Here is a 20287-nt window from a genome sequence, read left to right on the forward strand (position 1 = left end):
CCTATATCTTTGTAACTTACTTGTTTTTTATTCAAATAAATTAATAAATAATATTAGTTTACCTGCATCAGCAGAAGTATCAGGTGGGAGACTCATTGCTGCAATGTTATTGTTCAATTTCCATCCAATTATAATTTAAATTAAAAGCTCCACTCACATTCTAAAGCAAAAAATTACACGATTTATTTTGCAAAATATGACATCACACTTCTTTTTGATTCGTATACAAAATTCTCTTTCTCTAATTCAACATAACCTAATTTTCATGTGGATTTGATTTAATTATTTATCGTGAAACTATCGACTTTGGTCGATAAACCACTATCGATGTGCAACCTTGATATAATATTATCGATGCTTGAATGACAATTATCGAGATCACCAATCACCTCTAGACTATCGATATTTCCAACTACGGACATTACGATATATCGATATGTGTTCAATTATTATACGGGCCTCTGACGCGCTGAATTTATTTAGTTTTCAGAATAAATAATTTATTATTCTGTGCATCCAAAAAAATAAATCGTCTTTAATAAATAAAAAATGCGTCTGAATAAATTCAGAAGCGTACGACTTCAGGATAAGCGTTAAGTCTTATGGGGAGCGTCCATTTCGCTCGTACCTATAGTTTGAGTTTACCCCATAATTTAATAGACAATGCCATAGTTATAAGAGACAATGCATCCGTCTGACAAGCGAAAAATATTCAGCGCGACTGAGACGCCTTGGGGCTTTAGGGTACAAAAAGAACGGTCAGGTCGATATGCAGTTTCCAGGGTAGGTCACGCTAGCCGGCCTGCCTTGCTGACTCGTCTGACAAAACGCTTCATGTGGCTTGGACCTAAGCTGGTGTAGTAAGATTTCATTTTTGATGTTGGGAGATGCATACCGTATTTATCATTTTGCACCACTTCCCACTAAGGGTATGATCACATTGGATGCGTGTAAGTTCACGTCAGATCATGCATGAACCAAGAATCAAAATCTGGAAAGAACCATTGAAACACGTTGTGATTTGTCTGTAGCTGCTGATACTGAGCGCAACCAGCAAGTGCAAGCGTTCAGTGTGAGTTTTCCTATTGCTCTTTACAGATTTTGTTTCCCATCTGCGCGCTTGGTCATGCATGAACACGCGTGCTCTTGCACATTTATACGCATCTAATGTAATCAATATAGGGGCACCGAGCTTCGCTCGTTATTTTCATTTATTGATAAACAGAACACAATTCTCTAAAATGATTTTACAGCTGGCTATACGTCAGCTTATGAATTTCGGGGATGCAATATTTTGATTTTCCACAGAATCACTCGCTCACTTTTTACTATCCACAGATGAAGAAAGTCTCAGCTGTTTCAGCCAAGGATGAATGAAATTATCCTTTTATAAGGATGAGACCTACTGCAATCGAATTTTAGTATCATAAACCTACTATATTTCAAATTTCGTGAAAATCGTCAGAGCCGTTTTCGAGATCCGTTGAACATAAATAAACAGAAATAGCTCGCTTAATATAATAGGATAACCCTTAGGCCCGGTTGCACAACAACCGGTTAAATTTTAACCGTGATTAATTTCACGAGAACCAATCAGAGAAGGCGTTTTTGGAATGACGGCTTCACTGATCGGTTCTCGTGAAATTAATCACGGTTAATTGAACTTGTACGTTTTACAGTAGGAGCCTATTTTTTGACATTTTATTAATTTATCAAAATTTGGGAATGGAATAGATTGGGCCAAGCCTGTTGTTCCTTCCTAATCATATTTATATGATTTGTGATTCTGTCCACGAATAAATAAAATAAAAATGTAACCGGCTGTTGTGCATTCGGCACTTGAAAGTTAAATATTATGCAATTGCTTACTTGATCTATGCTTGCAAATTCTACAGTGTCTCTATCAAGAGATTTGCTCATAAAACATACATGTGAGTTCGATCCACACTGATCAAAAACTGCAAAAGATACAGCAAGCTTGATAAAAAAATGGACCAGCACAATCAATAACTAACTATCCGTTCATACCAATAGATCTCAACTTCCTATTTCGATGACATTTGTAGTAAATCATCAGCATATACAGTGAATTAATTTACAACTTAATAGTAAATAGGTACCAGGAATGTGCCCTATTCAGTAAAACTAACATATACAACAAAACCAACTTTATTGGTCATTTTTGCTATTCAACCTTTTCAAATTCTTCTGCTTTCGTTTTCTCTTAGCGTTTTTAGATTGCTTCTTGACACCTTTAATACCATTTTCCAGTTTACTCTGATCTTTAACAACTACATTTTCTACTAAACTGCTACTTTTACGTTTCAACGCACTTTTCTTAGCTTTAATGTTTCCATCTCTTTCAACACTTCCACTTTTCTGTTTCTCATCGTTCTTTGCATCAACTGTTCCATTCACGTTTTTATGTTTAAGTTTGATTTTCTTTTTCTTCAAACTTTTGTTTTCAACATTTTCTATTTTTGCCTTCTTCTCATCGTTGTTTTCAACTTTTCCTTTCTTGAATTTCTTGTTTTCAACTGCCTTCAAACTTTTGTTTTCAACACCCTTCAAACCCTTATTTTCTACTTTACCCTTCAAACTTTTGTTTTCAACTCCCTTCAAACTTTTGTTTTCAACTTTACCCTTCAAACTTTTGTTTTCAACTCCCTTCAAACTTTTGTTTTCAACTTTTCCCTTCTTTCCACTCTTGTTTTCATCTTGTCCCTTCATACTTTTCTTCTCAAATTTTCCCTTCTTCAAACCTTTGTTCTCAAATTTCCCAACTTGACTCTTCTGCTTCTTCTCATTTTGTGTTGTCACCTGTACTCCTTTTTTACCAGTCTTCTGTTTCATTCCCTCCTTCTTTACTTGCTTCTCCTCAATCGTCGTCACCTGTTCCTCATCTTCCTCCTCCTCCTCCTCTTCCTCCTCATCATCATCTTCTTCATCACTATTCTTATCCTGCAGCCAATCGCTGTCGTCATGTTCTGGATTTTTCGTTTGGTTTGGAATGATGTTTGAGAACTTTTTCAGTTTTGCTACGAAAAATCCGTCCATATTGTGCGTGTGTGGATAGTAGCGTTTGGCCAGTTTCAGGGATGGATGGAACCTGAAATAAGATAAAACATATTATTAGTACTCTTCTTTTGGACTAAATGAAGTTGAAATTCAACTTCAAATCATTGGGGGAGAAAATAGACGTACCTTTGGCTATTTCTCCCCCAAATTTAGATTTAGAATTATTGAATGAGCGAAGCGAATTCTATGTTTCAAGTCAATCGGCGTTTGTCTGTTTGTTTGTACCGCAGTTATGGTCCGATTTGGATAAAATTTGATATACAAATACTTTGAAACAAGGCGCAGAAACGTATGTATTTATTTATTTTTTTTAATTCATCCCGGTTTCAAGATGGCGGCCCTTTATTCGGAAATTTTACCCTAAAAATCAACCTAACTTTCCTATACTTTATCAGATCAGGTTCAAATTGGGCTCATTCTTCTCAGCGCTTCAAAGCGGTATTATTTAATGTATCACATGTTGAAAATTTTCTAATTTTTGAAATTCGATTTTTTTCAAGTCCCAATCCAAGTTTCAGATTTTTTATCTTTTCAACTGTGCTTCCGAGCTCAAAAGTGTAGAAGAACTTTATTTTTCAGCGCTCCAAGGTGGTCTTATTTCATATATCACTCATGTTCAAATTTTTAAAAATTTAGAATTCGATAATTCCCCCCCCCCTCCAAAAGTCCCAAATTTCAAGTTTCAGACTCTTATCTCTTTAGCGGTGCATCCTAGCTCAATAGTGTAGGAAAATTCTACTTTCCAGCGCTCCAAGGCGGTCTTATTTCATACATCACATGTTGACAATTTCTCATAATTCAATCATTTCTCCCCCCCCCCCCACCAAGACCCACATTCCAAGTTTCAGATTTTTTATCTCTTTAACCGTGCATCCTAGCTCAAAAATGTAAAGAACTTCTATTTCTCAGCGTTCTCCATTGATCCTATTGCATTTATAGTCAGTAGTGATTTTAGTGAATGTAGCGAATTCTACTGTTCTCTGAACTACTAGTATAGTTAATGTTTGAAAAATGAAGTCACTGCTAGATTGACACACTCATGCACACTATAAAATCCTACATTACACTATCTCATTGAAATCCTAGAGATCAGAAAATCATTCAGACGATTTTCTAAAATGAAAAACTTTCCTTCAATGGACGGAAACCATAGGTTTCTATTATTAGATTATTATTAGATTAAATTTAATCTAATAATAATTATAATTTCCTTGATAAAATAATCAAATGTCAAATTAATCAAGAATATATATTTTTTCATAATTTGATTCAAAAATTTGCTTTCATAACTAAGATCAGATTTTTATTTTTATACAAACCTGGAATGGTGGCTAATTTAAAAAGCTGTGATACAACAATCTGAATTCCAAAACAACAGAAATTAAGTTATTTGGTAGGTATTCTATTCCAATTTCTTTTTAAAATAATAGAAATCCTATTTAAAAATAAGTAATTTCAATGGATTAATTCTGAAATAACTTTTAAATATTATTTATACCGGCACGAGTAGGTCTAACCTATACGGGTGGGCTAACTGAAGCCTGGATGAAGTCTAGGATGATTAGTTATCAACTTTTAAAATGTCATTTCAGGTATTATTTGTGCTTCTCATACGGTAATGTTTAAAAATTATTTCATTGTTTCAAAAATACATTTTAAATCAATTATATGACTTGTGTACTCAAGTATTTTGATAGAATGAAGAAAAAAATGGTGGCTGAGAATTGTTAAGTTTTGTACAGTCACTGTCAAAAGTAAATATAAAATATTCTGGCATATAGACAACATTGCAAAGCGAGAGAGAGATAGTGCTATCTGTTTTGTTGCATGATAGAAAAGGACAGCAACAGTATTGTCAATCGTACACTGCCATTATAATGTGCACCTCACTATATATACTACCGCACCTGAACCTAGAAAAAAAATGGCCGCTGTATGCGGTGGTCTTATAGAAATTCCTACTGAGGAAAAATCACTAATCAGCTGTTAGAGAGCGTCTCATTTTGTCGAATTCTCAGTTCGTCTAGTTCCCGTTTAAAATATCAATGCTGGCCACCACATACGGCAGTCATTTTTTTTTTTGAAGGCGCAGGTCCGGTATATAGGAAGTCCTGACTGAAGGGTGCAACGATTTAGTCATCTCGGCTATTTAGTCGGATACTTTAAATGAGTTTATAAAACAATTTTGAATCCGCTAATTAGTTCTATTAGGTTGACCGTTTTCACATTTACCGATCATTGGCCGACATTCAGAATATTGTCCTCTGATTGGCTAAGTTGACCAGCAGCTGATTCTCAGCCAATCTGGGGACAATTCTGAGTGTCGGCCGACAATCGGTAAGTGTGAAAACAATCATTTACTAGTAATATTGATACTAGTAGTTCAGAGAACAGTAGAATTCGCTACACTCACTAAAATCACTACTCACACACGCCCGCCTATTCACACACAAACACACATACAAATTTGATTTAGAGTATAATGATATAAATGCAATAGGATCGGTGGTGGACGCTGAAAAATAGAAGTTCTTTATATTTTTGAGCTAGGATGTACGGTTAAAAAGATTGAAAATCTGAAACTTAAAATGTGTGTCTTGGGGGGGGGGGTAAATAATTGAATTACAAAAAATTCAAAATTTTCAACATGTAATGTAAGAAATAAGACCGCCTTCGATCTCTGGAAAATAAAAGTTTCCTACACTTTTGAGCTAGGATGCACAGCTAAAGAGATAAGAAATCTGAAACTTGAAATTTGTGACTTTGGGAGGGGGGGATTATCGAATTCTAAATTTTTGAAATTTTGAACATGTGATATATGAAATGAGACCACCTTGGAGCGCTTAAGAATAAAGGTCCTCCACACTTTTGAGCTCGGAAGCACGGTTTAAAAGATAAAAAAATCTGAAACTTGAATTGGGACTTGGAAAAAAAATCGAAATGCCAAAAATAAGAAAATTTTCAACATGTGATACATGAAATAATACCGTTTTAAAGAGCTGAGAAGAATGAGCCCAATTTGAACCTGATCTGATAAAGTATTGAAAATTTAGGTTGATTTTCAGTGTAAAATTTCCGAATATAGGGCCCCCATCTTGAAACGGGAATGAATTAAAAAAATTTGAATACATACGTTTCTGCACCTTGTTTCAAAGTACTTGTATTTCAAATTTTATCCAAATCGGACCATAACTGCGGTACAAACAAACAAACAGACAAACGCCGATTGACTTGAAACATAGAATTAAAAATTGTCATGAAGGCAGTAACGGGTGATCTCAAAGTTTCATGCTCAAATGAAAGATAACTTAATTGTTAAAAGCTTCGATGAATGAAATGAAGTCAACTATTTCCTAATGTGTGTTGATTTCGAAATGGGTTTACTATCGAAATGTAGTTGGTTGTAGTTATTTCTTCCTCTTTTGGAAGTGAAGTTGTTTAATTTGTTTCTCAATTTATATTAGGTGAATAATTGCGAATGACCTGATGAATTAACAATGCCAATGATGTAAATATAGTGTTGATCGGTTTACCTTAAATTTCGGAAACTTGAGAATCCCTCATTGCCAAAATCTAGTCCCGTGTCGACCAGTTTCACATCTCGATTCTTCAGAGCATAGTCCACGACCCACTCATTCTCCTCCGGCTGTGAAAGAATCATTAAAGTTCAACAAATTAGTAAGAAAAGTGGAAATTGCAATAATATAAAAATTTTATTGAAAATAAAAACTTCTATTGTAAATTATACTAACGCTAGAGACCAGAGGCCATGTAAAATGAAGTGTATGCGAGAAAACGGCCTATGTTAGGCAGAGAAAATTAAACCAAATACCATTTGACCATTTATTACCGCTATTTGGTTTAATTTTTTCTGCCTAACATTGGCCGTTTTCACACACCCACAACAATCTTGCCACATGATACCGACACCACATAATATCGTCCTAATGGCCATTTTCACAAACGCCGATTTTTCGCCGATACGACACTCAAAATGACTGAGTCTGTTGGCGTACATACCAATCCGAGGACATTTTGGGTGTTGTGGTCGTACCGTGTCGGCGAGAAAATGGTGTGCATGAAAACGGCCATTAGCTGAATGAGAATAAGAATATTTTTATTGCCGTTAATTGGTCGATATAGAGGTTGCAGAATTGTGTGTAAAACACTCTGCCATAAGATCCAATAATATTATTATTCCGACCGACTGGGCTGCAAATCATTGTAAAGGCTGCACCTCTAAAGGAATGTGTGCTCGCAGTTCTGAGTTCTAACGGTTTTGGAAGGAGAAAGATATATTATGGATATTTACAGCAACTGTATAATTATCTTCATGTGACCGCTTTCATAGCGGTCATAGTTAGTGGGGAGGATATTTTTAATATTCTTTCCGAAGAATGGACATTGATATGTCCAAAGCTCCGCCAATTTATGTAGATGCATAACAATATAATTATTATCTATAGTTATTATATTACAAATTGCTTTTTCATATCATATACAGTTCAATAATTATTTTCTTAGTCTATATCATGTAAATTCATCTATAATTTTGCTGTATTGTAAGCTATTGTATATAAGTGTATAAGACAGTATATATTGTAATCTACATAAATAAAGTACTCAATCAATCAATCAATCAATTCATCGCTGACCGGTTTCTGTGTGCTTACAAACAGGTGTTTTAGTCTTCGAGTGTCTTATAGAGCTCTACATAATCAAGTCTTAGAAGAAAAATATTGAAGAGAAGGAGAAGAAGATTGAAGGAAAGGATAAGGAGAAGGAGAAGAAGGAGGAAAAAGAGAAGGAAAAGAAGAAGGAAAAGAAGAAGCAGGGAAAAGGAGAGGAAAGGAGAAGGAGGAGGAAAAAGAGAAGGAAAAGAAGAAGCAGGGAAAAGGAGAGAAAGGAGAAGGAGATTAAGGAAGAGAAGGAAAATAACAAGAAGAAAATCGAGGAGGAGAAGAAGGAAGAAAAGAAGGCGGTGGAGAGGAAGGAGGAGATGGATAAGGAGAAGATAGATGGATAGATAGCCTGATAAATGTCTTTTTATTTACACTTTACAATATAAAAAGTGATGTGGAGGCAATAAGAGCTCCCTCTTCCACTCAACCCCCACAGAAGAAGATGGAGGAGGAGATTGAGGGAAAAGAGAAGGGGATGAAGAAGTTTGATAAGCAGATTCAGGAGAAAGAGAAGAAGACTGGGAAAAAGATAAGGAGGAAAAGAAGTTTGAGAAGCAGATTGAGAAGATTGAGAAAAAAGAGGAGTAGAAGGAGTTTGAGACGGAGTTAGAAAAGAAGGAGATTGAATGATTATATGTTTTTTTAAAGGCGGTGTTAGGACTCCAGGTCATCTTTTTCAGAGCCCTTAAGGAAAAGGGGATCAGAAAAAAGGGGGAAGAAGAAGAAGAAGTACAGTAGAAGGTGATGGAAACTGAGTAAGAGTAGAAGGAGATTGATTGATTATATGCCTTTATCAAGGGCGGAGTTAGGACTCTGCTTCCCAACCCTCAAGGTGAAGCAGACAGAGAAGGAAAAATAGAAAAACAAGCAGAAGAAGAAGAAGAAGATGATGGAGAAGAAGAAGAAGAAGAAGAAGAAGAAGAAGAAGAAGAAGAAGAAGAAGAAGAAGAAGAAGAATAGTAATAGTAATAATAATATAATAATAATAATAATAATAATAAGAAGAAGAAGAAGAAGAAGAAGAAGAAGAAGAAGAAGAACAATAAGAAGTTTTAAATCGAAGTATAGCTACTAACCAGCACAGAACAGGTGGAGTACACAATGTAGCCGCCAGTGGGTGACTTGGCGTTGACACAGTCAATGGCCTCGAGCAGCAACTGCCTCTGCAGGTTGTAGCAGCGCTGGATATCCTGCTTGTCCTTGTTGGTCTTCACCGAGGGGTCCTTCGAGATCACACCTGTACCCGAGCAGGGTGCGTCCAACAGCACTCGGTCGAATCCCTTCAGAACCTAGAAAACAAATAATCGATGAATAAGCAAACAAAAGTTGTAAAAATCTGGTGTGGCGCACTCACACAACTTTCCTTGCCGTTATGAAAATTGATCACCTGATGCTAGTGTAAACGCGCATCTCAAGTCAAAGATCTGAGCCAGCTGGTGACAGGACAATAACGCTGGATACACACGAGATCTGCTATTGGTAGAGAGTTAGTGGGGAGGATATTTTTAATATTCTTTCCGAAGAATGGACATTGATATGTCCAAAGCTCCGCCAATTTATGTAGATGCATAACAATTTATGATTATTATCTATAGTTATTATATTACAAATTGCTTTTTCATATCATATACAGTTCAATAATTATTTTCTTAGTCTATATTATGTAAATTCATCTATAATTTTGCTGTATTGTAAGCTATTGTATATAAGTGTATAAGCCAGTATATATTGTAATCTACATAAATAAAGTACTCAATCAATCTCTTCATAGTGAATGATTTGATAGAATCAACAGTTGCCAACAGTTTGCAATTGAATAATTACATTTTCTCAAATGTCAAGCTTACTTTCAATTTTAAGTGAAAATGTTACTGAACATTAATTGAAGAGATTTCCATGCTCAATCTTTTCCACTCGAAATTTTTCGTTTAAATTATATCTGAGACCTGATAATTGGAAATCTAAAATCAAACTTTGCATAGATGAGGCGGAGATCCTGAAATTTTTACAGATATGGGACTTGGGGCAGTTGATATAGCTTATCAATGACTATTTTAGGTATAAATTTGATCAAAATCGTTGGAGCCATTTTCGAGAAAATCGCAAAAACCCATGTTTTTGACAACATTTTCGCCATTTTAGCCGCCATCTTGAATCGCATTTGATCGAAATTGTTCGTGTCGGATCCTTATAGTGTAAGGACCTTAAGTTCCAAATTTCTAGTCATTCCGTTAACTGGGAGATGAGATATCATGTAGACAGACGCACATACACTCATACACACACACACACACACACACACACATACAGACCAATACCCAAAAACCACTTTTTGGACTCAGGGAACCTTGAGACGTATAGAAATTTAGAAATTGGGGTACCTTAATTTTTCTCGGAAAGCAATACTTTCCTTACCTATGGTAATAGGGCAAGGAAAGTAAAAACAGGTTTCGGCAACATTTATTATGATTCAAATAAATTATGTGGAATCAAATCAAATCAAATTTGGAAATATTCTAAATTCAAATCTATTCTATTCAAATCAAATTTGGAACTAAATCTAAATTCGGAACTAACAGTATCTCTTTTATTTACCTTAATATGGAGAAATTTAACAACATTTATGTGTTTAGTGTAAATCAAATTACTGTATTGACTTATGTCTGGTTTCCCTATAGTGAGGTCCACGTTATAATGGCAGAGAAGAAAGATAGGAGAAAAACGTTGCCAATTCTCTCCATTTTGCCACTGACTGTACACAGCTGTTACTCAATTCATCCCATTAAATTTAATCCAATAATAATTATCATTTCCTTGATAAAATAATCAATTTAATGTCAAATTAATCAAGAAAATATATTTTTTCATAATTTGATTCAAAAATTTGCTTCCATAACTGAGATCAGATTTTTATTTTTATACAAACCTGAAATGGCGGCTAATTTAAAAAGCTGTGATACAACGATCTGAATTTCAAAACAACAGAAATTGAGTTATTTGGTAGGTATTCTATTCCAATTTCTTTTTAAAATAATAGAAATATAGAAATCCTATTCAAAAATAAGTAATTTCAATGGATTAATTCTGAAATTACTTTTCAATATTATTTATACCGGTACGAGTAGGTCTAACCTATACGGGTAGGCTAACTGAAGCATGGATGAAGTCTAGGATGGTTAGTTATCAATTTTTAAAATGTCATTTCAGGTATTTTAATTTGTGTTTCTCATACGGTAATGTTTAAAAATTATTTCATTGTTTCAAAAATACATTTTAAATCAATTATACAACTTGTGTACTCAAGTATTTTAATAGAATGAAGAAAAAAAATGGCGGCTGAGAATTTTTTGTTCAGTTTTGTACAGTCACTGTCAAAAGTAAATATAAAATATTCTGGCAAATAGACAACATTGCAAAGCGAGAGACAGATAGTGCTATCTGTTTTGTTGTATGATAGAAAAGGACAGCAACAGTATTGTCAATCTTACACTGCCATTATAATGTGGACCTCACTATAGTTCGGTCAATACATTTAAGCCGGGTACATTTACTCTCGGTTACGCCGGGTACGCTTTACATTTGTTACTTGTAAAATGTTAAACAGGAATTATCGATAGCAACGATTGCCACAGAAATCTCAGGGTATGATAACATCAAGGTCTATAAATACAAGTCATGACACAATTGAAATTATCTTTTCCTACAGTTACGTTGAAAAGTGGCCATTGCTGCACTGATTACAGAACGCAAAGAATCACTTTTCCGCTCTAGTGCGGGAAAAATTTTTCTGCACTCCAGATTTGCAACATGGCAACGCAAAATACTTAGTAGGTTATATGGAGCAACAGTGCAGCAAAATCAAAATGAAGTTGGTAACAGTGACTGCTGTGGCTGCTATAGTGAGCAGAGGTGCAACCAAGCACAACGCGCTAATTATTACATTATTATAATGGAGGACAGCGACAGCACAGTGCCACCACAGCACACACCACACAGCTGCCCCCCGCCATTCAAACACTATTACATTATTCAGGCAATTTTACCCATAATTACCCACTTTTCATATTCAATGGTAACTGTAGGAAAAACTTAATGTGAAATACGTGCGCAAAGTTCCTCTGCTGCACTCAAGAAACCATTCCGCCCTCGCCTACGGCTCGGGCGTAAACGTTTCTTTCGGTGCAGCAAACTGACACTTTGTGCACTAGTTGCACAAATAACTATTATTCTTCTTCTTAAAAAGTACAAACAATACACAATATACATATACAAAACTTGGAGAAGGTTCCTCACATGGGCAAATCCCGTGATGCATTGCAAAATCGCCATTTTATGGGGTTCTCGTTCACCAATTTTAAAATTTATCAACTGTTATCATTAGAGATTGAACAACATGATGTGTTATTTTTGTTACAGAAATATTGCTTGGCTTTGAATTGTTGTAAAATAAATACTTCTGGCAGAATAATAATATTTAGATTCCAACTAGGAACTGAATTGTTGATTTTTAGATTTAATTGATTGGGAACTTCAAACCTGTTTTTGAGGTTAGCCTTTTGTCCCAAAGCCTTATGAATCATAAATAGTTACAAGTATAAGAACAATTTTTAATAATAAAAAAATTAATTACTAACATTTCATTATTGAAAACCTGAATTTACAAATTATCTGAGCCAGAATATTGTTTTTAAAAAGCCATAATGCATGGTTTTGTTAAGAGCAGATTGGAATTTCAAATGTACCGCCATAAAGACCCCATAAAATGGCCGCTCCATAAGGAACACGAGTGTCATGACCTGTATTTATAGACCTTGGATAACATTGGATGCACATGAGATCATGCATGACCAAGCGCACGGATGGGAAACAAAATGTGGAAAGTACCAAGGTACCTATAATACATTGTGTACGTTCTGTGTACAGTAAATTGTTCCAGTTCCAATCGTAAATTGTTCCATCGCGTGACTATAGTGAGGTCCACGTTATAATGGGAGTGGATAAAGATAAAAGAATAGCGATGCCGATTCTCTGCATTAACTAATTATATTTCTACACTGTCAAAAAAATAATTGGCATCGTTGTGGACCTAGAAAAGGATAGTACCACCGGCTTTGTCAAATGATAGACTAGGATAGCAAAACCAAAGTTGATCAAATACTGTCATTATAACGTAGACCTCACTATAGTGCAAAATGTTCCCATGGAACACCATTCCAAAATCGTTGGTTCAAGCTTTTGGCGCGCACTTATGAAGTTGATTTACATCAAAATGTGTCGTTTACTAGCTGCGTGAATGAAGAAAGGCTGTTTCACAAACCTACCGTCTAGAAAAGTGTAAATTTCTTCTATTCCATTACTCTAAAATTTTCTATCGAGAAAAATTCATTTAATGAATGGTTATCAAACATCATATTGTTGGTTATGTATTCTATGCTATGCTATGGTAAACAAACTATCAGCGCATGCGCAGAGAAGCAAGCAGACTACAATAAACGACCAATGAGAGCTCAGATAGTTGGAGCCTGTTGGAACCAGGTCGGACAATTTACCACACTTCGACTGTGGGGCAGAAAGTTGGAGCTGGAACAGGATTCTGGAACAGAATCTGTCAAAATTCCTCCCATGGAACGTGGAACTTTTTACTTGGTAAATTGTGAATCGGACAATTTACCACATTCCATGTACACGGAACGGAACCAATGTATTGTATGAATGTATTCTTGGTACATTGGAAAGAACCATACATTGAACGCGTGCACTTGCTGGTGGCGTTCAGTGTGAGCAGCTAATGACACGTCACGACGTGCTTCTTTGGCCCTTCCAGATTGGGCAAGCAAGATATCACGTGCACTTGCACATATGTGCGTACAATGTTATCATACCCTTAACGTTGCAGTTATACTACAGGCAATAAACTCAATTTCATATGTTAATTTTATTTTAATTAACATTAATATATTAATTTAACGAATTATACAAAGTGAGTCATATGTATGGGAGCCCTTCAATAAGTTGGAGACTGTTGTAGATATAATACTGCAACTTTCAGGATAATTTATTGGTCAAATACTCTACATTTTGACGTACAACTGAATTTCAACCCCTCATAAGGGGGTGACTTAGGGGCTGTAACTCGAATATTTTAAATGTGAACACCCATTGTGTGGTACATCATTCCAAAGGCCTTTTAAAAACAAGAAAGATCACATCAATTAAAATGTTCTATGATACTTGTATGTAAAATGGCATCTGATTGAAGTTTAGTTTTTGAAGAAATGAGGGGTTGTAACTCAAAAAATATTTTGAATGTGAACTCCAATTGTGTGATACATAATTTTAAAGGTCTTTCCAAAACGAGGAAGATGACATCAATAAAAATGTTCTATACTTTTATCCAAAATGGTGTCTGATTAAACTTTATGAATTACTTCTTTAAAAACTAAAACTTCAATCAGCCGCCGTTTTGGATAAACATATCATAGAACATTTTAATTGATGTCATCTTTCTTGATTTAGAAAGGCCTTGAAAATGATGTGCCACACAATGGATGTCAACATTTAAAAAAATTTAGTTACAACCCCTTATTTCCTTAAGAACTAATATTTCAATCAACCGCCATTTTGGATACAAGTATCAGGGAACATTTTAATTGATGTGATCTTTCTTGTTTTAAAAAGACCTTTAAAATGATGTACCACACAATGGGTGATCACATTTAAAATATTCGAGTTACAACCCCTAAGTCACCCCCTTATGAGGGGTTGAAATTCAGTTGTACGTCAAAATGTAGAGTATTCGACCAATAAATTATCCTGAAAGTTGCAGAATTATATCTACAACAGTCTCCAACTTATTGAAGGGCTCCCATACACATGACTCACTCTGTATAATAATATTATAATGACAATCATACAATAATAATATGTTCATACATCGTTATTCAATCAAATCAAATAAAAAAATGTTAATTTAGTTTTGGGGCAGCAGCTGGGTTTAAAATCAGCTAACTTAATCAACTTTTTGTGTGAGCTTTCCAGTCAGCCAATTCTGACACATTGGTATGAATATCTAAAGAGCTTCATAAAAAAATGAAGCTGACACTAATTTTAACTTGTTTGTATAGCAATTTACAGATTTTTTTAAATACTCTTATAGTATAGTGACTAATAAACAAATTTTATCTAACCCAACTCAATAAATAGAGTAGGTAATAATAATGATCAATGTTACCTTTGAGAACTTTCTTCCATCATAAGAGCAAACAACGGAATTGATAACTCCCAGTCTATGGAAATTGCCGACGATTGCCCTGGCTCTCTCTTTATTCGAATCATTGGCGAAAAGAGTTCCTGTATTCTTCATGACGGCAGCTGAAAACAAACATAAAAATATCATTCTTCGAGATGATGATTGAATAACCAGCATGCAGTAGCAAGTAATAATGCTAAAAATATCAACAGTATCAAAGACTCATAAGTATGGCAGTTCGTTGCGTAAAATCGCCAAAAACGAAATAGTTTAGATACATAAACAAATTAACGAATTATACCGGGTCCGGCATAAAAACCTGACGATTTTTGAGGGATGATAACTAAAGTGTGTCCCGTACAATTAAAAAATGTAATATATTGAAATTTATTGCCAAAACAAAATATAAAAAATTAAAGATCAAATTTTGTAATTTACAGTGAATTACATAGGCTATCCACAATTTTTTTTTATTTGTATATTATGTCATCCAAATGATTTCCGTTACTTTTCACGCACTCACTTAACCTAATTCTAAAATTTGCAATTTCTTGCTCAATCATCACTTGTGGAATTGCTTCAATTTCTCGTTGAATGACTTTCTTTAGCTCTGTGGATTATTGTCTGCTCAATAACGGTAATTTTGTTTATTCACAAATCCCGAAAAATGAAAATGTGCCTCGTCACTTGAAATAATAACAGCATCCTGGTGGACATTTTCGAGAATGATCTCTCAAGTGGCTTTGCAATGTGCCCAATCATTTGCATTAAGTTGTTGCACTAACATTATCTTATACGGATGGAATATCAGGTCGGAATGAAGGATTCGTCGTACACTTTGATCAGATATGGATAGCGCAATAGCATTTTTCGCTGCTGAACGTCATGGAGACAGTTAACAGCCAAACAGCTACTCTTACCGCGTTAATGTTTTCATACGTTCTCACAGTCCGTTTTCGTCCTGTTGGTTTCGTTTTTAAAGCAAACGACGTGTTCCTAAAATTCTTCACCCACAACAAGATCGTATCCCTACTGGGAACAGGCGCGAGTTGATTCAAATTATTGAAAACGCTGTGTTAAAATAACTGAGTCATTCTTAAAATAAGCTTCGATTACAAACGCTCGATTTTCACTTGACCACGACATACTGGCTACTGAAATGGCAAGAATAGACCTGTTGATGTACAACATTCCCGCCTTTTCAATGACAGTGGTGCCAACATAGCAATTATTACAAAATCGTCAGATTAATATGCCGGTCCCTGTACAAACACAATATTGTAAAATAAGGGTGAGATCACATTGAATGCGTATGTGCAAATGCACATCAGAGCTTGCATGAGCCGAAAGACAACATTTGAAAAGTGTTACACAAACACTTGCATGTAGCTGCTCAGACAGAACGCAACCAGCAAGTGCAATCAGTTCAAACCGTGCAAACCGTTCAGTGTGAGTGTTCCTATTGTTCTTTTCAGATTTTGTTCCTCATCTGCACACTTGGTCATGCATAACCAAGCGTGCAGTTGCACATACACGCATCCAATGTGATCACACACTAAGTTAAGTATTTATTTATACATTGATACATACAATATCATTCTCAACTATGAATAGTAAATTAATTGTTAAATATTTACCAATATGAGATGCTTTTCCACCAGGAGCAGCACACATATCTAATATCCTCTCATTCTCTTGGGGAGCCAATGCCATTACTGGTAACATACTAGATGCACCCTGCAAACAAACCAATAATTAATTGAAATAAAAACCATCAATAATTATTATTATTAAACGAAAATCCAAATTAAATGCTGTAATTCACCCCGAAGACTTCTGCTACTGCAAATATTGACAACAGGGTAGACAGCTAGATGGAAACTCGATGAGCGCTACTATTCAAAAATTATTTGTCAGTCCAGGAATCGAACCCAGTACCTCCCAATTGGGATATCCAGAGATTGTCAGTTTGGTGTAAGGGTAAGCATTCCTGACCGGCAATTGGGAGGTACTGGGTTCGATTCCCGGGCTGACAAATAATTTTTGAATAGTAGCGCTCATCGAATTTTCATCTAGCTGTCTACTCTGTTGTCAATATTTGCAGTAGCAGAAGTCTTCAGGGTGAATTACAGCATTTAATTGGGATTTTCGTTTATAATAATAATTGATTCATTAGCATTTGAATAATATCTCAGTAATTTCCATCTAACCATCAATAATTATAAAAAAAAAATTATAATTTGTAATTTATTTAATTGCATCAAATAAATGTAATGAAACCATTAAAAATTAAAAATATAGTTACAATTGAATATTCTCATCTATAGTGAGCTTCCTCTCATACTTCAGAATTGGTTAAACGGTCATTTTTACACTAATGGCCAGACCACATTAAGCGTTTTCTGATGGCGTTTTTGGAGTCGGCAGGGCAGAAAGCTCTCCGATTGGTAGATTGGGTTGGCGCCTGAAAAAACGCTCAGTGTGGTCTGGCCCTTATCGATTACTCGACGACACTGCACGGCACGACAGGACAGGAAGCTCTCCGATTGGCTGATTCTCGATACGCCTACCCATCAGCCAATCGGAGAACTTCCCTATAGTGCCGTGTCTTCGAGAAATCGGTAAGTGTGAAAGTGGCTTATGGGATAGATTGTATAAGTATAAGGAATGCTGACGATTTGGAGTCAATCAATCAAACAATAATCCTTTGTTGTCATAAGGGTTGTAACTAACGTCAAAGAATGATATGAGCGAAATAAAAACAGCCAATGTAACAAAATTTGCAAATAATAATAAATAATAATTATTAGACTAACATGAAATTCACTTGATAAATATATACTATAGGTAGGCTATATTAGTATTTCTAATGAGTCAATCTCAATACACTGTATCTATGGTGAATAATGATAATTTGGTTTATTTTATTTATACAACTTGCACGATTATTTATACTGTTTTGTAGTTTAATCAAAAACATCCATGAGCTCGTGAACTGAATTATTGGGCCATACGAATGAAAACAGAGCATTTGCTCATGAGCATGAGCACGGAGCATAAGGTTTTGCTCATGAGCATTAGGTAGAAGCATAAGCATTTGCTCATTTTTATATGAATAAGCTTTACCTTATGCTCCTGAATTCTGGAGCAAATGCTCACGTATATTAAAGATTTTTCATCAACTGATTCGCCTTTGTGGCCTTACTTTGTTTTTATAGTGGAAGATTAGAATGTGCTACTCACGTAAGCGCTAAATATGCAAGTATAGACACCGCTTGTGTTTGGTCGTCTGCTCTGTTTTCTATCCATGAATATTGAGTTTTAGGTTTGTTGAATTCTGAATTTTGAAATAATAGCGTGAACAATTAATTTCATCTCTATAATAATCTTATAACCTCAATAGCCTTCTTATAATCGTCTACACTATCATCTTCTTAAATGCCTATTTCCTATTCTGTGATGGCTATCCTTATACCATATAGGTATTTTTTGTATTTATTCTTTTGTAGGAATAATGGTGCTATATATATCATGGTTGAATCTAAAAAAAGTTTTATAGTTCTCAACTATTGGTTGTGATCGTATCTGGTATAGTTTCCTCTTACAAGAATTAGTTGAGCCATTTTACTATAAGAAAAAGGTGAAAAGCTGCTCCAGAATAGACTCACCTTTTTTGAAGCATTTGCTTCAAAAATTGAGCAAATGCTCTAGTTTATTCATACAATTTTGAGCATAAGCTTTTACTTTTGAGCAAATGCTCAAACTATTTTTTTGATGAGCATGAGCAAAAGGTTATGCTCACGTTCATTCATAGAAAATGAAGCATATGCTCCATATTTTAGAAGTATAAGCAAATGCTCAACTTTATTAATATGGTCCGAAGCAGTATAAACAAATAATAATTTAACGGCAAGGAATGTAGTGTGTGTCCCACACTATATTTTTTCTGTAATAGACAAGCGAATTCAAAGAGTTTATCGTGAGAATTTTTATGATTACAAAAGGAAAACTAAACTATTTGAATTCGCTTGTCTATTAAAGAAAGAAAAAATACAGAGTGGGACACACACTACATTGTGTAAGAAAGGGAAGAAAGGATAAAAGGAGAACGAGAAAGAAAAAAATAGAATGATTGTAGAAAATTGTAAAAATTGAATGAAAGTATGTAGTTTTAAATTACTACAAGATATGATTGAATTCACCCTGCAATTTTATCCAATCCTCTATTACTATTACAAGCAAACATTGCATAAAATTTGCCAGTTTACCTGTAGAAGATAGTGTCCCGCCAAATATTCAGGGGTTGCACCAATAGGCACAGGAGACTCGTACACAACCAGTCCAACAGTTGACCATTTGCCCACCGACTCAACATTCGCTCCTCTACTGATTAGCGCCTAAAATATACAACATAAAAATACGGAAATAAATAAAAATATTTCAAATAAACATCTTTCAACCTTCCTGATTATGGCGGAAGATGTTGAAGATACTCAACCAATCAACATAAAAGTTGGTATCGTAAAATTATTATAATCATATCATTATCAAGGTTCAGTTTTCAGGACACTTATTGAATCTAATCCTATTATATTAAGCGGACAATTTCTGTATTTTTATATCTGGTTATTTTTTATCTGGTTATTTATGTTTTACGGATCTCGAAAATGGCTCTAACGATTTTCACGAAATTTGGAACATAGTAGGTTTATGATATAAAGATTCGATTGCACTAGGTCTCATTCTTTGGAAAACTCGCTGAACGACATTAAAAGGATAATTCATCCTTGGAAAACAGATGATAATTTCGTCGTCTCTCGATAACAGAAGATGCGTGTGCCTGTTTGGGAGAGAGATAGAATTATTTTACAGCTGTGTAATCATGATCAATCAGCGAGAAATTTTATCTAGCTAGACAATTTAATCGATTTCATCAACATAATCAATCTGATTTGTTGACATGACATGATAATCCTCCTAAACTAGAGTATATCATAAATTTCAAAGTTGATCATATTTGACAATTTCAAGTGATTAGTGAGTGTTATTTTGTTATTCAATTTGGTTTGTATATAATCTAAATTATATTTTTTTTGTTTTCAAATGTTTGAACAGAAAATTGAACCTGAATTCAAGTGTATGGAACATAACCTACTTTCTGAACTATTTATAGTGTATAAATCAAAATTCGGAAAAGAAACAGTTTTGGGATGTGCCTGTTAGTACTTCCCCAATCATTTTAAATAATTGTGTTCGGTTTATAAAAAGTCAATAAATA

At 34.7% G+C, this 20287-nt stretch overlaps 2 protein-coding genes across 6 annotated transcripts in view; both read right to left on the minus strand.

Moving 5' to 3' along the window:
- Positions 1-275, minus strand: part of LOC111057408 (centromere/kinetochore protein zw10 homolog) — a 44142-nt gene extending 43867 nt beyond the window's left edge. The window contains exon 1 of one of the 2 annotated variants that reach the window (XM_039425617.1): positions 63-275. In XM_039425617.1, the coding sequence (XP_039281551.1) occupies positions 63-96 (34 nt within the window). In that variant the 5' untranslated portion in view covers positions 97-275. The remainder of the gene's footprint in view (positions 1-62) is intronic. The other variant, XM_039425618.1, reaches the window with a different exon arrangement.
- A 1878-nt stretch (positions 276-2153) lies between these two features.
- The window catches only part of LOC111057411 (25S rRNA (cytosine-C(5))-methyltransferase nop2), a 47432-nt gene continuing 29298 nt past the window's right edge, over positions 2154-20287 (minus strand). Inside the window, exons 7-14 of one of the 4 annotated variants that reach the window (XM_039425626.1) lie at positions 19278-19406; positions 16647-16746; positions 14992-15131; positions 8837-9049; positions 6612-6724; positions 2643-3109; positions 2539-2591; positions 2154-2469 (exon numbers count right to left, since the gene is read on the minus strand). In XM_039425626.1, coding sequence (XP_039281560.1) covers positions 2170-2469; positions 2539-2591; positions 2643-3109; positions 6612-6724; positions 8837-9049; positions 14992-15131; positions 16647-16746; positions 19278-19406 — 1515 coding nt within the window. In that variant the 3' untranslated portion in view covers positions 2154-2169. Of the gene's footprint in view, positions 3110-6611; positions 6725-8836; positions 9050-14991; positions 15132-16646; positions 16747-19277; positions 19407-20287 lie in introns of all 4 variants that reach the window. The other 3 variants (XM_039425624.1, XM_039425625.1, XM_039425623.1) reach the window with 3 other exon arrangements.

This window comes from Nilaparvata lugens, chromosome 4 (assembly GCF_014356525.2).
Source record: "Nilaparvata lugens isolate BPH chromosome 4, ASM1435652v1, whole genome shotgun sequence".
NCBI lineage: Eukaryota > Metazoa > Arthropoda > Insecta > Hemiptera > Delphacidae > Nilaparvata > Nilaparvata lugens.